The sequence below is a fragment of the Aulostomus chinensis genome, chromosome 3, assembly GCF_037954235.1.
Source record: "Aulostomus chinensis isolate RoL2024-O1b breed Wild chromosome 3, RoL_Achi_v1.0, whole genome shotgun sequence".
Taxonomy (NCBI): domain Eukaryota; kingdom Metazoa; phylum Chordata; class Actinopteri; order Syngnathiformes; family Aulostomidae; genus Aulostomus; species Aulostomus chinensis.
This window is the reverse complement of record NC_141322.1, coordinates 25,118,722-25,138,814: the sequence shown is the minus strand read 5'-3', so window position 1 is coordinate 25,138,814 and position 20,093 is coordinate 25,118,722. Positions and strand designations below refer to the sequence as shown.

The window sequence follows — 20,093 nt, the reverse complement described above, 5'->3', positions numbered from 1 at the left end:
TTACACAAAGGTGGGTGTGGCGGGGCGGTCACACACTGGACAGGGAGAGTGAATTGGCTGACTGAAACAAGTGAAAGACAAGAAATCTCATGATTGAACTTAATGGTCAACGGCTAAAAGGGTTTATTTCACCTCGCAAATATTTCAGTGTGATTTCTTTTAAGAAGGCAAGTGCAAGACTCTTTTAAACTTGATAATGACAAATGTTTTTTTCCACGTATTAAAAACATGAAGTAATACTAACAGTGCACTGTGACACAAAAAAACGGAGAAACTGCTAAACTTGCATTTTTTCGCACTTGGCGGGAGACTGACACAGCAGAACAAATGCTTTTAGAGCAACTTCATGTATCTGCTGGCTGAGGAACCAGAAGAAAGTGACATTGACAACAGCCAGAAGAACAGAAAAATGTTTTCACACGAGCTGGAAAGACTTTTAGTTGTACTGTGACATTTTTCGTACCTTTGATTGATCTCATTATTGTCACCATCAACATCTAAAAAGTCAGCAGCTGCCTGGTAAAATGCAGCCGGTGACAGCTGCCTTAGCTTCAAGCTCTTTGCCTGGCGTCTACTGCTATGAAGTCTAATGCACTGGCAGACAAGCACTTGAAGTGCCAAGTGTAGACCAGAGTCACCAGTCTCTTCATTTCATGTAGAAACTTAAGACTCGTGCTTTCAGGTAAAATAGTTGAATAATGTTGACATCTTTCAAGTAGAAGTTGGACCATCTACCTAAAGACTGCACAAGTCAAAGCAGGGGCCTCTGGCGAACACGTAACAGCTGCGTTGGGGGAAAGCATTCCAGTTTCATCCTCCAGCAGAAATAAAGAACTATCAGAAGAAAACAGCTTTAGAAGCAACATCTTTGTTTGTCTGCTTCAAACTCAAAATGCTGCTCCGCTGGTTTTCTTTGAAACCAGCTCTGTCATGTTCCATCCTGTTGTCATCCCAAAACACATGGACTCTCCAGTAAACACACAGATTGTAATGCAAGGGGATGTGAAGCCATCTTCCTTTTCTCCCACCTCAACAGATACCTGATTCCTCCCTCATGTTGCTATGTTACCAACTGTTAGACACTGCAAATCTGGTTATAGACAAACACATTATGTTAATTACATCAGAATATAGTTGTTTTTTTCCCTGATGCAGTACGTGTTGGATTTAACACCGACTAACTGTTCTTGCCGCAGATTCTGTTGTAGGCTGCTCTGTAATTTGCTAGAGCAGGCCATTAAGCTTGCACCTCTGCAGCACTTGACCATCACGTTCAGTTTCATCCAGAAGATTTTATTGCCATCTCAGCCTCAGTCTCTGTCTATCTGTCCCTCTCTTCTTGTTCTTTTTCCCTCTTATTCCATCTTTCTCTCTCTCACTCCAAACTCCCCTGAGCTTCAGTTTTGAGACTTGCAAAGTTTTAAGTCTGTCAGAGTTTTCCCCCACCGATTGAAGTCAGATGTGTTTGTCTTGAGGAGTTCAAAATGGAATAACTTATCTTCAAAAGGACTGCTTATAAATGCGGAAAGATAGGCCTGCATACTCGATCATATTCTTAAACTGTTTCGGTGTACTACGAATTCCTTCAAGTCCTAACACAAGTGTCTTTTCAATTCAAGGTCATTAAAAAAAAGGAAATCAAGAGTTTAGAGTTCATTTAGTGTATTCTTATCATCAATTCTACTTTTGTGCAATTCAGTTGAGCTAAAAGATACACGTGTAACCTTCAGAATTCCCATTAGTAAGATTATACTTGGAGAAAACAGGTGACAAGGACATGAGTAACTGAGGGACACGGGAGTTGTTCATAATTCTTCCAGCTGTAAGGATTAGACATTGGTAAAATGACAGTGTGCCTCAACGGGGATTGGGACATGACAGTCACCTGACAAGGAAGAGAACACTGACCACCAGGAAGGACATTTTTAACTGTTCTGGCTGCATACTGGCGGACTTAACACCTGATGAGCTTGAAAGCAATTTGAAATAACGACACAGTAGAAGCTAAGAGGATTTGATTGCATTACATCACAGATTCTCACCATTTCATATGAGACGATCCAGACTTTTCATCTTGAACAGAACACCGTTAAATAGCATCCATGCAGCTAGACTACCTGGGTCCTAGAATGTAGCACATACCGCGGCCAAAGCAGCCAGCAAGTCACACTGCTGATGTTGTGGGTAAACAAGCAGAGGCTGCCGACAGTGTTAATCACAGTTTTACTGCCTGCAGTTTAGAGGCAGGGGCTGGTGCTAGTGTTCAACTTCCTTTTTACTCTTTTCTATTGCACTGAAGATTATTTCTACACCACTAGTACTCTCTGCTGAGCTGTTCCACTCCACTACTGTACTAACACAACAGAGCTCTGCGAAGCACCATCTGCCACAAGCACAAATAACTACAGTAAATGTGGACACATCAGCACATTAGAGGAGTCGCGCTGCGCTGCGGCCCACTGCTGGTTATATGGGATAAGGGCTTGGGTGGGGGTGGTGAGGGGGTCTCTACCTCAAAGGACCACTGAAGGACAAGTGAGGGAGGCAGAAAGCAATATCACAAGCCTTTCCTTGTCTTCTTTAAGCCTTGGTTGCCTACAGACAATCTCAGTATTTCTCAGGTGAAGTGTTCTGGAAGAGCAGTTTCTGTCATGTGAAGCCTCATATTAAGTGACATTTTCCCCATTTTTATGTATTTACAGGAAGATTTGGCCAGTGACAGTAAAAGCACATCACTGTTTGTGTGTACAGGAACTGTACTGAATTAGTTTAAAGAGAAAAAAAAAACCCACAAAAACCTTCCACGTGTATAGATATTTTCATCACATTCTTCAGAAGTGCCATACTCCGGATTCAGCAGGGGCTTGTCATGTGGCACCAACCTTTGCACTACATTAGGATCATAACATGGAACCTGCTCTGGCATGAGCATCTGCTGGATAGTTGCTCTGTCTTGGTTTGTTCCCTCTCCTGCAGCCGGCTGTCACTGGTGGCAATGCAGCACTCACTCTTTTGATCTCCTTTCCAAGTGTGAGACTTCTAAAAGACTGTTTTTTTCTATTAAGCGTTTTTCCTAATCAGTGTTGGACTTTTTATATTTCCTTGCAGGCTACATTATTTATATATTTATCTTAATATGTTTTTCTACTATCATTAAATTTCATTTAAGCATCACTGAATTCTTTTCTTCTCTTAAACTCAACTCTGAAAATGATGAAGGGTTTAAACTGGTGAAATGTCATATCCTGTAGTAGCACTGTCTCCTCACAGTGAGAAGATTCTGGGTAGAAACTGGAAAGTCCAGGCCTTTCTCTGTCGAGTTTGCATGCTTTCCCTGTTCTCCTGCCTCCTCCCACAGTCCAAAAATTTGCAAGTTAGGTTAACTGGAGTCCAGCAGTGTGAATGGTTGCCTGTGTCTATATGTCAGCCCTGTGATTGACTGGTGACCCATTTCAGCTGGGACTGGCTCCAGCTCCCCGCGATGGGGTGAGGGCTATTGACAATGAATGAATGAATAAAATGGCTTTGTTTAATTTAAAAAAGGGGTCACTCATACTGACAAACCCACTTAAAAATATCAGCTAGCTCTGCAGATCTGTTGCAGTGCATTATTGTGGCCCATACTTTTACTGTACAGCGAGTCCCCGCACTAACAGCATCAACCCCATTTCCAGCAGTAGTAAGCAGCTTTTGTCTGCAAGCAAGTGCTCATAAACACACTGCACACTTCCTGCCAGGCCCCATGTACACATTGTTGAGATGGTGAGGTCAATCTGTTTGAGAATGAAAAAAAAAAAAAAGTGTTTTGTCTCTGTGCAACATGTAGAGGAAACCTCATGTGCTTCGGACAGCTTAGCATTTGTTTGCTGCAGCTGATGAACCCTATAATTGTACAGCTGATACAAAGGTCACATGGTTCAAGTTAATAACTGAATGTCTGTAAACACTTAATAAATGAGGGGAACATACCTCACCAGGAAATCTCGTATAAATATGTGTTATAACTCTGAACCATTACTCTGAGATCATACGGCATCTTTGAAAGGTTCAGCACTGCTCTTTCATAAACACACACACACACAGTACCACTTTCAAGGGTGTGTACACCATAACCTTTAGCCTGTGTACACAAAAAGGTTCTTGGTCCCAGGCTTAGAGGAAACCAAATGCTCCATAACTCAAACTATTTGAAACTGAAAATAAAATGCAGAGTATTAGTCCTTTGGTCTGGAGAGAGCATGCTCATATATCCTGCCTTGTCACTTCCAAAAAGCAAACATCAGCATTGATGGCTCAACAGAGGTCATATTATATAGATGTCATAATAAACTATGTCAACAGTGACCTTGTGTAAATGTGGCCATGTTGGCAAGCCTGCTAGAGGACAACTAGCCACTCATAGGGCCCACTCACCACTCTGAAGTCTTCGGCACTGCACTCCATGCCTCGGTAGAAGCAGGAGAGCAGCATGTCCTTGATGTCGTGGCCGGTTCTGTCATAGAATTCACGCATGTTGAAGGGGCGTGGCTTATAATTGTCAAAGTCAGCCCTCTCCTTCAGGATCTGCAGGACGTTTTCCTCCACCAGGTGTGGGTCCCGAATCTCATACCTGGACAGGACAACATTCCTGAAATTAACTTATGTGGACATTAACACACACACACTTTTATCTTACATTAACCTGCACCAAAAAAAACCCCAAAAAAACTCCCTCTGGTGCTGTTGCCAAAGTTAAGGGATTAAGACACCTGTCTAGTAAATACATTTAATTTAAAAAGAAAATATTTAATTCTAACCCATTTTAAGACGGTACACACAAGTAGTGAAACTTTTTTCCAAACCATTTCATTTTAACAACATTATAAACACTTAACTAAAAGCTCTGAGGTGCATTTTAGATCAAGGGTTACTGCAAAAGCAGCCTATTCCGTCTCTAAACAGAGGACTGTACCTATGAGCACACAAACCCCTAAACCCTAAATCTGTTAGTATACTCTAATAGATCCATACATCTGAAACTGGCTGCTAAGCTGTGGAATACCTGCCAACATTGGTTGACAAAAAGGCCCATTAGTTAAAAGGATGGACATATTTTCCTCAACACAGGCAGGAATTGTTGATAGTTCTGTCTAAGGCTTAAGGATGGTGGTGGAAGAATACTTTCCCACTGGAAGGATAACGCCATAAAAAGCGCTGTTATTCTGGCCCTTCACACTGTAAAATCGTATGAAACACATTTATTCCAACTACGTCAACTGGGGATAAAATGAGTGTATTAGGTGATGACACCTCAATGCCAAAAGCAAAGATGCCCAATAGAATGTTGCATAGCAACAGTAATTCTAAAAGAAAACTGCCATGAAAACAAAACTATTTTGGTTGAATGAAAACACTCAGAATCCTGCACCCTGCCTGGCTAATTAAAAGCCCATCGTATCGCCTCATGGTGCAGCCTGCTACGAGTGACATTTGTTGACAGGTCTGTTAGCGGCATCCACACACACGACATGACAACAGGAACAGCGTGAGGTGAGGAGATCGGCGTTGACGGCGGTTAGTAAACTGTTGGAATAAAAAAAAAAAAAAAAAAAACAGCCTGGTTTTTCAACTGCGACAGCTGTGGACTTCAGCTGCAACGGTGTCATGTGACACCTTTGCTGCTGTGATCGTGAACAGATCCTTCAACAACGCTTATAAATCACTGAGGAAAAATAATTGTCTTTTTTTCCTTTTAGTCCAACTGATAAATACCTGAATTCAAATGTTTTCAAAGTAACTATTGATCCTGATCAATTATTCAGCCGTATCGCCCAGCATTTGTTTAAGGCAAAGCATAATCGTGGATCAAGTAAGGAAGCATGAACGGCAGCTATCGGTCTGTCTCCATTTCCTCCGTACAAACAGCTAAAATACCCACAATATCAATTTATGCATATTCTTAAACTAAAATCCAATCATAATTAAACCTCAGGAAGAAAATCATCCTTTATAACGTGCCTTTGCTTGACAACCACCGTCAACAGCAGCACCTGCTCACAGTTATTCACAGAAACAAATTGACCTCAATTAATTGGCGCGGCCTCTCTCGCAGAAAAGACAGCAGCTGACGACCTCCGCTGAGTGATTGGCCATCAGTGGCACAGACATCAGAATTATGGAGTACGAAGATTAAGCACCGCTGACTGACAAGAATAGTTTGCAAGGACACACAAAAATATGCCAGTCACAGCACATAACTGATAAGTGTATATATATATATATATATATATATATATATATATATATATATATATATATATATATATATATATATATATATATATATATATATATATATATTTCCCCAGTTGTAATGTAGGCGTTTGTTCTTATGCACTAAATGTGTGGTAATTCAGAAGCAGCAGCCTCCTTAATAGGCAAACATGTGAACATGTGGAGTTATTGTTATAATCGTGTATAGCTCCATTTACATTTGGTACGAAGAAAATGCCCCAAAGCTGAAGAAACCCAAATTAGAACTGAAAACCATAAGAGACAATGAGAGACAGGAATACCCTTCTCCTCCAACGACAATAAATCTGTGAGTGACTTTGCGGAGGCTGACAGCTGCGTTATTTCTCATGGATATGGGCGCCATTTCAAACCATAATTGGTGGTGAATCTGAATGGATTTCCCCCCCCCCCCCCCCCCCCACAAGGTCAAATTTTGTCACCGCTTGTGAACAAGATTTTGTCCCTTGATGACGTAAATAATGCCTTAGTCCTTGAATTAAAATAAAGAAATTAAATTCTCTTTTCAGAGAACATCCTTAATGTTGAACTAGAAATGGATTTTCAACTTGAGTTCCAACGGAAATACAAGAAGTATTATATGTTCTGGTGCAGCTACAACATTATTATTTGCTCACAAAGAGGAATGAATTAAAATATCCACCAGGTGAGACAGAATGGGCTTTAATTTGAAATGTTTTCTCTCTGCCGGTCAAAACCCTGAGAGACAGAGAGAGAGTCTGTTATGCCTCGTTTTCAGTAGCGTTAATAAAGATGTGACAGACACTGGGAATATGATTCTGTAATCAAATGTTGATTAGTCTGTTTGTAGCACACCCCTGCCCCCAGCACCAGTTTATGGCCAACTGCTGCATCACCATTCTAAACTCATCTTAAAAATGAAGCGATTGTGACCCCTAAAATAAGGTTTAAAATGTTGCTGTTGTTTTTAAACCAAAGATTACACTACTTCACAACTTCCTTATCTTCTCAGTTGTCAGAGTGCCAGGATGTCCTCAGATTCTAGAATGGGAAAAACACAAAATACCTAAGAAAAAAAAAAAAAGAAAAAAAAAAAAAGCAGAAACGTCTAAGGGACCATGCAATACCAGTCCTGCCCTGAGAGGGACCTCTACTATATCCAATTCAGCTTGATTTTTTTTTTTTTTTTTTTTTTATCTCCGAATAACATTAAATGCAGGAAAACAAAAGCCTACACAGGAATTTGCCCTTCCAATGGTTGCAGTTTGTACAATTGGAACAAAGACGGGAATGATTATAAGTCTTAAATGAACAAATCTGGGAGCAGCCATAGCCCAGGAGAGGAGCAAGAGCCCAGGAGAGGAGCAAGAGCCCAGGAGAGGAGCAAGAGCCCAGGAGAGGAGCAAGAGCCCAGGAGAGGAGCAAGAGCCCAGGAGAGGAGCAAGAGCCCAGGAGAGGAGCAAGAGCCCAGGAGAGGAGCAAGAGCCCAGGAGAGGAGCAAGCAGTGGTCATCAAATAGAAGATACAGACACAAGAAACCAAGGGTGAACAGAGTAAGAGGTCAAGGACAGAAGGACGCCCACTGGGAACCAACGCAAGTGAATGGCTCAAAATGATACAATCAAGTCAAGGAGGGTGAACAGGGTAAACTCCCATGTCCCACAACACCTCACATAAACTAGCCGCGTAACAGACATTTCCAAACATAAAGTTGAGAGACCATCATACTCACTTGCACCAAGTAAAACAACCAAAAATTAACACTGAAGAGACAAGCGCTACCATGTCAAGTGACACCAAATCTACCTCTCTAAGAACTCTAAAACTTTTCAGAGTTTGACTTGGATTGAGTTCTCCCACCTCACAGGTTAAAACCTGGACTTCAAGTTGCCTCATCTTCTTCTTCTTCTTCTTCTTCTACGGGTTTTAACAAAAGCTTTTGTTCCATGTTGCACTGCTCCCACCTTTTGGAGATAGTTAACGCCAACAATGTCCATGTTCAGCAGGATTTTCTTTATCAGTTCAGTATATTTGTTGTCTTTCTGTGATAAACAGTAGTTTCCTTGCTTTACTAATACACGCTACACAGTTTAATCTTTCTGAAAAGACCAGTAAACATTTCCAGTTGATTCCCAGTTGCTGCACATAAATACACACACCAGATTAATTACTAACGAGGCACAGCTGAGACTCATGAGGGCAGGGTAGACAGTCAAAAAGAGCGGGAAAACCAAAAATGACAGGAAGTAAAGGAATCAACAAAAGTGGGCAGAATTACAAAATAAAACAGGAAGTGAGGTAAATGGGGTAACACACCAAACATGTTAAATGCCCTGACAGGAACTTTGACATTGTTTTGGAGCATGTTTCTTTCCTTTTTTTTTTTTTACTATTTTCCTACTAGTTTCCCTAAGTTGTCACTCCTTACTGTTTCTGTTGTTACGTCAGTGATGAAACCATAAAACACAAGTGTGTAATGGAGTGTCACTCCCAGTATACTCCATTATGACACACCATGTTAAGGCATCTATATAAACCAGGGAGTGGGTACTCTTGGGATTTGTTCAAACAAATAAACTTTTTTGTTATTTGCTTTCATGCCTGTTTGAATTTGATTAATTAATTAAGTAATTTCACTTTAGCTAACACTTGTCTTTTTGTTTTTTCTGGTCAGTCCCTTTCACATATCCCTTCTGCTGTATCCCCAAGGCCAAATAAATGCACAGTTCAAAACTAGCTCAGTCCTATGGCTCACAGTGGAACTACAACCCAACATTGTCATGCTTTATTCTAATTAGAAGCTACAGCCTGAAATGATATATTCTGAGCTTAATTGAATTGTATCCTGAACCTCTGCCTTACAAGCAACAAAAAGCTGCCAGGAGGGCACTTAAGACTCTGTGCTCAGATCCGCAAGTCAGGAGCTTTAGTTGAAGCGCATACAATCACAATAATATGGGTAGATTTTTAATATTGCCCTTCCACTGCTCCCTAAAGCAATCACAGCAAAACTCACTACGTTGGGGTGAGGGAGACTAAATTGGATTATGAGGCACAAACACTTTAATTTTCTTGCAGGGACAAAGACGAATGAAGGGGCATCTGCATCGCTTCACCGCCTCATGAGAGAGAAATACATATGAGAAACAACTGATTTACAGAGAGAGCTTTGACAGTGAGACTGTGCTTGCAAAACAGCAAACACTTAGGATTTAATGCCCTCAGCTAAAACAGAAAACTAAATAAATCTTCTTCCAAATCAGTTCACAAGCCCGCTGTATCAAGATATGGCATTAAAAATGAACACATCTTGATCTAATCTGAGGTGATTATCCAATTAGTACTAATTGAACTCGCAAACAAGGATCAGACTGTGTGCGCAGTGTCCTTGAAAACTAATAACTGCAAAGGTACCTGGTGGCAGGGTTTTGATCTGTTCAATGACAGTGTGCACATGTGACATAATAAGCATACCAAACAAAGGCAACGAAGCTGAAGGCAAACCAAAGCCTCGCTTTGATTTTGATGAGCAATTAAGCCTGAGGAAAAATAAAAACGTACACCACCTCACTAATGAGGGATTTCATTTGTTGATTACATAATTCCGTGCAGGCAGGTATTATACTGACTCAAATCGCTGAGTAACAGCAACAATGGAGCTGATGTTCTGTTGTGTTTTGGCACTAAACAGACTGAAAAAGAGCAGAGTCGTTAGGAGTGATGCAACAGGGTGAGGAAGAAGGGCTAACTCCTAACCGCTAACCACAGCAAACCAGTGATTCCATCTGTTCTGATGGCTAATGTCATGTTTACAGAGTTGACAGTGTGGTAACTGAAGTGAAAATCCCATTCACATCATCCACAGAGGAGCTGACTGTTAGCCACAAAATTAAAACCATCCGAGGAAAACCAAGAGTATACGAACGTTAGTAAGATATCAAGCATGTTTTTAAGTTTATGTTTACAACAGGTTTTAAGCCCTATGTTAAGGAGAAGTACACACACTCCTATAATGTATTAACGTAGTCTGTAATTAGTGGAGTACGCTGTTACCAGCGTAGCGTTGACTTCCACAAGTCCTTATGTATGTTTGAGAGTATTTTACCTTCACAAAACATTGAATATTTGGGTACTTTATCGTCACCGGCATCAGCGACACGTTAGCTACCATCAACAAATTAAGTTAGTAGGTCCTGAAATGTTTATTTTAAACAACGCTAGATCAGAAATATTGTTTGCAATGGTTTATGGGGTGAGAAGTTCTCCTACCTTTCACCAATTATCTTATCACCATTGCTCACTGTTTGGCCTGGTTTATGCTTCAGAACCTTTTGCTGGAATGAATGGAAAATATACTTCTGATACCAGAGCCACTCTAAACACTGTCTGTCACCGTTGAGCTTTATTGGTTAGCAAACAGACGACACAAGTTCTCCAGGGGATTCTAAGCACAGTGTGAGGGACTGCTGTATGTCTGTGTTTACAGGTACAAGATAAATAAAGACACCAGGGACATTATGGTCCAGCTTAACAAAGCAGACAGTGCTGCAAGTAATTTGAGGACAGCCTGGCTCCTTGCATCAACAGCTCGAGGTGCCGTGACACCGAGGTAGTTTTAAAACTTATTTCCTGCATGGGGAGTTCATGAACATGAAGTTCTGATGTGTACACCTGTCACAGAAGCTTACCAGGCCGTGGATTTCACCAAAGGAAATGTCGGGTGTGTTCTACCAAGGTTCTACTGTATGTGAAATTTGCAACAAGGGTCAATAATACACTCCACTTTACACACACGGAAATTAAGAACATTCCAAACAGCCATTTGGCTCCAAACGGTGACAAGTCAGACCACCTCACAGAGCTAATCATGATTTTTGAAGTATTGCCCTTTAAACAAGTGTAGTTGTCTTCTACAGCCTTGTGTAACCTTACAAATGACACAATGACTAATAATATCGGCTGTTATAATATCAGATCTGTTTTGGCAGACATCCAGCAATCAGAATCAGGTATGAAACAGGCTGGACTGAGGCTGATGATATTAAAAGAATTATTTGGCTGAAACCTGATGCTGACACTGATGGGTGTGCTTTTTTTTCTGATGTTTTGGTTGATCTTTAGTCCTTCTTTGTTCCAGAGGGGGGAAAAAATCATTGAAAACAACTCAAATGTGTTAAATTGCTTTAGCCCTTCATTACACAATCTTTGACTGAGGACAAATTCAAGCCCACGCATTTCTAAAACAACCTTTTTCGCTTTCACATCAGCAGATTAAGACTGACCACTGTCACCTGTGGATACCATCTCTTTTGTGAAGGGGCAGAATGTAGAAAACAAAGAGTATATCAACTGAGACATGGCTGATGCCGGGAAAAGAAGATTTGTGCATCAGCAGCCCTAATTCTAAAACTAAATTGCATATTCTTACACCTCCCATGAAATAAGTATAATATAAATGTAAATGAACCCGCATTTGAAGAAAAAAAAACAACTTCAAATGCAACCCTTTGACTTTGCATTTTCTGCATGGCACTGTGGCCTCAGCATGTCCTCTCCCCAGCACATTCCGCACCAGTCAAATCACGATTAGAACCTGTAATCCTGCTGAGATGGCATGCTTAAAGTTATCAAGCGCTTCAGTTTGCAGCACTGCCTGAATACACACAGCTTAGGTCAATTTAGAGCATGTTTGCAAGCTCAGGAAACATGTTAACGCTTCAGAACTGTGGAAGCAGAAAACTCGCCACTCTGGTATCCATGAGCTGATAGAACATATTTCATAGTACACATTATGCATTACCAACAATTATTTCAAAATGACCTTTCTTTTGTTTATTATAATGTAATTGCCTTTGCAAGGTAATGAAAATAAAATGTGCCAATTTATTCTGAATTTTCTGCACTGTCAAGTGTGACTTGAACCATCAAATACACAATTAAAAAGTGATTGATTTTTTTTTTTTTCTCACAGAAGTGGAAGCTACTGCCAGCTCAGCTCTAAACTCTATAGTGTCTGGGACTGACAAACATTCTTGCACCAAAGTTCACCGCCACATGCGCCTGAGTATTGAATAGATCGTTATCATCACACATATCAGCTGCACGTACGGACCGCCGCTGTAGGAACTGCTAGTCGTTGACGAGTGCAGATGAGGAAACAAGATGTTCTAAAGCAGCAAAACAGTCAGGATAGGGTGGCAAAACGTAAAGAAATTTTAAAAAGAACCTTCCTTATGTTGGCAAGAAACACTTTACATCTGCTTAAGGTGTTTTTTTTTGTTGTTGGTTTTTTTTACTCTTTTATGCCTCCACACCAGAAACAACTTTAGGCCAGAGGCATAAAATTTCTCAAGCTTGGTGCAAGTGTCTACTGGTGCTCAAGAATGAAGTGAAAAGGTTTTGGTGGTCATGATATCAGTCCCATTGATGTTACTCATCTGGAATGCCTGAGGGGTTTCTTCAAAATATAACCAACAACATCTCCTGGCACACATGGATGACCTGAAGGTTTTGCTGGTCAAAAGTTGTTATCAACTCACACGAAGGCTGAACTGTGATGTCAAGATCTCAAGACCATTCTCTATTTCTGCTGGTGTTCAGATAAAAAAACAACAACAACAACCTAACAAACAAACAAGAAAACGTATTTTATTTCAGGGTTCACAACCTGAAACCTCCATATTCAGCTGAAAATATGTATTAAAAAGCCTGGTTTATTCACTCTAAAACAGATGATGAAAACACGACTAAACTGCATTTGCTTGTTTGTGACATTTCATCTCATTGAAACGTTTGCTTTAAAAAATGACAGGCTAGTTACCCCTGCATTTACAGAATTCTGGAAATCAGTGTTTAACTTTTCAGAGCACATTCAGAGTTGTAGGAGATAAAAATCTGGACTCTTGTGATATGAGGAATGATTTCCACCCACTACTTCAATCTATGAGTATCTAGACAAAAACATGCTGAAGAAGAAAATTAATCTACAAGTCAACCTGGAATTGTGTGCAGTTTCCTGTACTTTATCTATCAGGTGGAAAAAGTTCTGGAGATGTCTCCCTCACCGCCGAGTGAAACACAGAGGGTGCGAGAGAGTGAGAGGAATGAGAGTGTTAATCAGAGGGACAACTCTGTAGCTTAACAAACAGCTCTAATTACACGGGGATAAAGACTTGTTCATCACGCAGCTTACGAGACACAAGTTAATTGCCTCTGCTTGTAGTCGCCTCCCTCCATCTAAACCTCTAAATTCTAGAATTTACAAGGAGCAACTCACTACGTCCACTTTTCCCTTGTTTATTCAGTACATTTGCCCTTTTGGACACATCTCACTTGTGCATGTTAGCTTGAAGGAATCCTGCACTACAAACAATGGAGGACTGCATCGATGTTTTAATGGTTTGCTATTACAGCTGACAGGACACACACACATACACACACACACACACACACACACACAATAAATTTGAACAGGATGCGAGCACACAGATCTAGAACTGCACCCTGAAGTAATGCTAAGTATTGCCTTCCTGTAAGGTTTACCACTTTAATATGTATGTGTATATAGAGGTCAGAGAGCAGCGATACTCAGTATGAAAACAGAAAATTGGATTTATGTCATCTTGGAGTGTAGCACAGAGGAACTCTCAACCGAGCCTTGGGCTGAACTGCCGTGTCAATCGATATGCTAAAAATACATGGAATCATGTTTTCAAGATGATATTTAGATGTGTTTGTTTCCGGGTGATGCAGGCACGAACGCTAACATGCACCACGAGTTTTGAATAAGCTTGTTGGCACAGAAAAGACAAAGTAAAGAAATGCAAAGTCAAAAGTTTCAGCAGTGAGGGGTGAGCTTGTCATCGCGGCCTAAAGACAGTGATCAAAGCGCAGTCGAAATCAAGCAGAGTAAAGGGAGGCGACGCCGTTGTGAATCACAACCACGTCTCTCTACACTTTGTCAGCAGGGGATTTAAAAACCTACTTATCCAATATTGAGATCTTCTTATCACAAGAGGAGGCAAGGAATTACACCAGCAGCATTTTCTCCTTGATCATTTTATATTAACCACATCGGAGCCGCTCATCCATTATCTGATACCTGAGGGATTCACATGATTGGACTTTTTTTTTTTAATCAACAGACTGAGGTTAGAGGTGCCTGATGCATTAGGTTCAACACATACAGAAACTCATTCATAGATACAATGTGTATATTAGCTGACAGGATCCATATTGTCTCTAAATTATTAAATATTGTTATTGTTGCTGCCTTCAACTCTAAAGCCAATCGTATTTCATTCTTTCAAATAATACCTTTTCATTTCTTCTTCCTCCATTACTGCAGGCTAAGGTCAGTCCAAGTTCATATTCACTGAAAGCCTTAAAAGGTTTTGCACACTTAGTTGTTTGCGCGACCTCTCCTGGAGTGGCATGGACAGGTGTTAAAACAATGCTTTGCACTTCTGTGCAACTTGTGAGAATTTAGCTGAGAGTGGTCAGACTTGCATTTCGCTAGACGACTGAAAACAAAATTAAAAGCCCACCATTCACACACAATTTGCTCGTCAAAATCTCGCTGCAACTTTTTGGAGCTTAATGTTTCAAGCAAAGCAGCAGTTTAATTTTTGGCATTCAGTCAGCGTGTATTCAAGTATGTAGAATACTAATTGTTGTCATTACATGTTAGTGGATATAAGGACTTCATTATAACTGAATAAAACAAATTTAATGGTATCTCATATTGTCCCTGCATAAACTAAATCCTCACAAATGAGGTTCCCCAAACAAAACATTATCATCCAAGCAAAGTCTTGCCAACTATATTTGCCTAATTCCAAGTCAAATAAATCTCATTATGCTTAAGACAGACTTACAGAACAAGTTGCATTTTCGCTTGATAAAGGCGATTGTTTTTAAGACAATGTAAGCTCCTCTCAAGTAATCTTGATCCAGCTCACAATATTGGAAGATTATTTTGTACTAAGTGAAATAATCTGCTGGACTTGCAAAAAGATCACAGTGTCTTAAAAAGAAGCTCTCTTATCTCACTCAGATGCCACTTGTGTTTCTGTCTTGGGCAGTCTTAAGTATAATGAGATTTTGGCCTTCTGTACACTGAGCACTGGTTTGTTTCATGGCAGAAGACAAACTGTTAGAGGTTAAATTCGACTGACAGGAAAGCAAAGATTACAACATTTCTCTCATAACAGCACTAGCAGCCTCTGACATAATGAGTACCAACAGGTGCACACACACACACACACACACACACACACACACACACACACACACACACACACACACACACACACACACCTGCCGTTAAGCAAAGCGAGGAGCTCCCCAGCATGGTACAGGTCGTTGCGCGTCACTCTGCTGAAGCGGAAGGAGTTGAGGTTGCAGAAGGTGACCACGGGGAATATCATCAGTGGAGCCGCCACCTCGTCCAGCTTGGTGACATGAGGGTACTGGAAGTAGAACTGAACCCGGTCCACGCAAACCATCACCAACACACCAACGGAGCCCAGGAAGAACAAGATCCACAGGCTGCGCTTGATGCACATGCGTTCATAAGTGAACATGTGCGAGATGCCGTGCAGCGTGGACCTGCTGGCGAAAACTTCAATAGGCGCCGGCCGCTTGTAGTCCATGTCCTCCGAGTCCGCTTTGAGATCCATTATTTCCTCTAGATTGATGAAGTGTTGCTTGCCTTATGGATGAGTAGATGCTTTATTCACGGGAGGGTCTGCAAGTTCACGCCCTTCTACGTATGTATTTCTCATGCAGTGTGTGTGAAGTGTTGCGTCACTGACAACCGGCAAAAACAGCCTGACATTCAGAGCATTTTTCACAAAATATCCCCTAAAAACATCGCCATTTACACGAAGATTCAAAGGGGAGAAGGGGGAGCATGTGCGGTACCTCAGCTGGGGTCACAGTTCCATAATAAATGGGCCGGTGTGGAGCGCGCGTGGATGGATGCCAAAACTGCCCTCTCTCCTCGCTCACTTCTGCTTTATTACCAAGTTGATGGGCTCGGAACAAAAAAGCAAAACAAAACATAAAAAACCAACACCTGGCAGGTCTGCTTCTTTAAAGGATTACAGCAGGGAGGAAACAATCGGACAAATTACCTCGGCGAGGACAACCAGAGGGATCGGAATACCAAAAAAAAAAAAAAAAATCAAAGGCGGTATCATTCTCGTTACATGGCTTTCCAAGCTCCTCGTATAATCCCAACACGTGCTGAATAACAAATAGCCACTGATTTCCTTTTAAAGGCAGTAGCCGGGTTGTCCTGGCTCCTCCACAGCCTGGATAAACAGCTGCATCACACAGGAGCTGGTTTGTCAGATTGCTGCCTCGGTGCGCCTCTCTCCTGCATACATTCCCTCCTCCGAGCTGCTGCCTGCTGCCGCTGCTGCCTCCACAACAATGCAGCTAATTACTCCGGTTTGATGTGGATTCTCGATTCCTGAAAGCTCAAAAAAAAGAAAAGAAAAATGTGCACCAGCCAGACAAATCAGCCAACTGTCGCTCGAAACGCTCAGCATAATGATTTCCAATCACCCGAGAGACCGTCGCGGTTTGGCCGGATCAATTAAACTGGCCCCAAACAGGAGGGAGCCACCATAGCACGGCGTGTGTTTTACACCAGGTGACGAAGCCCAGCGTCAGTGTCATCTCAGCTCAGGAAGCACTTTACAGAGCAAGACTACGAAATCTACATTTTTTATTTATTTTTTTTTTGGAGAAGATGATACAGCTCTGAGTCAGAGATGAGCCATTACGGGACGTTACCTCGGTCCTCACCCCCTTGATTCTCCACACAAGTCTGTGTTGGCTCAGAGGGTGGAAATGAGCCAGCATCAAGTTTTTCCTTTCTCATCTTCTGATGTTTTTTTTTTTTTTTTAATGATACAAACAAACAAAAATATAATTATTGAGTCTGATTTCGAATGAAACGTTCAACCGTTCAGTCAATTGAAGTTCGGCTGCATGTGTGATAGACAAGGTGTGGTGGCTGTAAAGTGCCACTCAAAACAGATTTTTGTGTAGGCCAAACAAGATTTTTTTTTTTTAAATGAACATTACTTTTACTTAATAAAAAAAAAAAGAACCACTCATTCCAAACATACATGCATTCACCCGGTCATGGTGGAAATAAATGTCAAATGTGCATATGTTAAACTTTCCTGTGCATCTTGGGTGTTTTCCAACAGACGTTTCTGCTTTTACCAATTGAGTTTACTTGGAACAGTCAGTTAACTCACTGTAAAAAATATAGATGGCACTTAGAAAACAGTGCTGAGAGTGTCTTTCGTGATATTGATTTAGATGAAACCTTGTCAATAGTTTGAAGCAGGGTCAGTGTGTCAGAGGTAGCTGATCGTGCTAACACAGGCTAACTAACTACTAAAACAACGTATAACATCAGTCCTGTTGTTTACAGTCATGTATTATGGTAACGTTAGGAACTGCTTGCACACAGTTGAACACAAGCCCACACAAATCTCCCAACAAATCTGTTTTGTCACTTGAAAAGCCCTCTGTAGTGGACTGAATGGAACATCCAGATATGTCAGAGTGAGTAAGTGAGCCAAACACGGGCAATAAGGCAGATGTGTCACAAGAATGCCAGTGCCAAATCTGTCACAGAAACCATATTGCCAAGAGGCACGGGGAGTTCAGCCATGAAATTGTTCATAATGCGTCCATAATTGCCATTTGCCATCATATTGACTGTGACAATGTGGCAGTCATCTATAAAGCCTGGATCTTGTATTGATTAGCAGTGGTGGGGAGATGAGCAATGCTCTCTTCCAGCGAGGTGACGTGATTTCTGGGTAGACGTCGTGCAGCTGTGACACATGTGGGTTTGATAGTAAAACAGATATTAAATCACAGTGGCACATTTTGCTAGCAGGTGCAGGGGGTTTACACTTTCTAGCTTCATATTTAGCTTTTATCATCTGTTGGAGTCACAGTGCTGCTGGAGTAGCTTGATGCCTTTAAATTACTGTGGAAAGGAATTCTCCTCAGAGGTACCTGGATGAATAGATCTCTTTGGACAAAGTCATTCTTTAGAGGAGCTTTCTTTGCAGCCAGCTATTTGCTTCAGCTTTGCCCAGACCCTCCTGCTATCTGGCCCGCTCTTGTGTATATTTCCATCCAAGTAGGACTTTATTTTACAAATGACTTCTTAAAAATACAAAGGTTAAAAAGAAAAGTCATCTAATGGTAGGACTTTTATTGCACAGAGACGTACTGGATTCATTGTTGGGTAAGAGCACCGCAAAACACAACCACTTTTCATGCAACATCACTCTTTACAGCACTGACCTTTGTACTATAGCTGGAGTGTCTTTGCCATGTATATCATCATTACCAAGGTACAGTAAATCTGGCATCTTTTCATTTAAAGTGGATTTTTTTTTTTTTTTGAATACATGATCCACTCTGGATGTGAACCTGCTACACGATTCCATACCCAGAACTGGATCCTGTCATGATCTTGATAATTTTAATCTTACAGACTATTACAAAACATCTAAACACGACAAAAATGTGTTTAATTTGTTAGTTTTTGAATTTAGGCTATATTTTTTGAAAATTGTCATCTGTAAAATTCAGCGAAAATTCTCAAAATATAGGTAAATACAGGGTTGTCCTTCAAATACCACAGTAGAGGGAGTGAGAGTGTGTTTAAATAGAAAAGAACAGACACGAGTGAGAACAAAGTTTTGTTTTTATTTTAAAAATACACAAACAGCACCCAAGTACATTGTCTGATACATAAATGGGGAAACAATAAAGAAAAAGATGACTCAATTTGAAGGACGAACACTATTCTTCCAAATATTCTCTCTCTCTCTCTCTACATATAGATATAGATAGATAGATAGATAAATAGATAGATAGATATAGATATCTCACTCAACCTGCTATTCAACACAGAAACATTAAAAAATAACCAAAAAAGAAAACCTTGCTATTTCAAAAAGCTTTATTCTTTTTTTATGATTTGGAGTTATTAATCTGTCTCTGTTGTCACTGTAAACTGCCAAAAAGCAACACTTGTCTTGAAAGCTTTAAATGTGGGTATGCACATGAGGACCAACACTGATGATGAGGCCTCTCCTCCCCTTTCCTCTCCTCTCCTCTCCTCCCCTTTCCTCTCCTCTCCTCTCCTCTCCTCCTCTCCTCTCCTCTGCAGATTGGCTTTTACTGAGGCCAAGGCTGCATGGTGTGCCAACCAACTCAGAGGGTGCTGGCAGCAACGATGAATGCACACAGGAGTCCTTTTGACAAGTCTCTTTAGTTATCATTGGATGAGCGCAACACAGAGAAAGCAAGAGACCCTTGACCCTGATGACTTGAGTCAGTTTCTCACCAACATCTAGAGCCTGCTTCAAAGCAACTGTTGTCTCAGTTCTGGTCCAGAAGATGACATCATCAGTCATCCAAAGGTGATGGACAAGGTCTCCATCGACAGATGGTCATTAGATCTAATAATGAGTATCTGCAGGTTTTTCAGAGAAAACTATATCCAGCCCTTGTGGGCAATGATCATGATCAGTCAAGAATGGCTTTATTGACAGCAGGGGGATTCATCAACAGAAAAACTCCATACCCCCAGCTGTGCTACAGTTCTTTGTAAAACAGTTCAAAGCCGTGCTCTTCCATTGAGCAATGCTATACTTAAGCATGTACAACATGAATGTAAAGCTATCTCCTTTACTGATGATTGCTAATAACCATACCAAGTGTTTGAAGAGCAAATCATGCGCAGCCTATTCTAACGTATACAGTGGCAGGTCGTAGTCCTCAGGGAACTG

General features: G+C 41.0%; 1 protein-coding gene across 2 annotated transcripts in view; it reads right to left on the bottom strand.

Moving 5' to 3' along the window:
• Positions 1-17,089, bottom strand: part of asic1b (acid-sensing (proton-gated) ion channel 1b) — a 153,626-nt gene extending 136,537 nt beyond the window's left edge. The window contains exons 1-2 of one of the 2 annotated variants that reach the window (XM_086199899.1): positions 15,571-17,089; positions 4,414-4,609 (exon numbers count right to left, since the gene is read on the bottom strand). In XM_086199899.1, coding sequence (XP_086056025.1) covers positions 4,414-4,609; positions 15,571-15,932 — 558 coding nt within the window. In that variant the 5' untranslated portion in view covers positions 15,933-17,089. Of the gene's footprint in view, positions 1-4,413; positions 4,610-7,984; positions 8,114-15,570 lie in introns of those variants that run through there. The other variant, XM_086199900.1, reaches the window with a different exon arrangement.
• Positions 17,090-20,093: the final 3,004 nt, after the last annotated feature.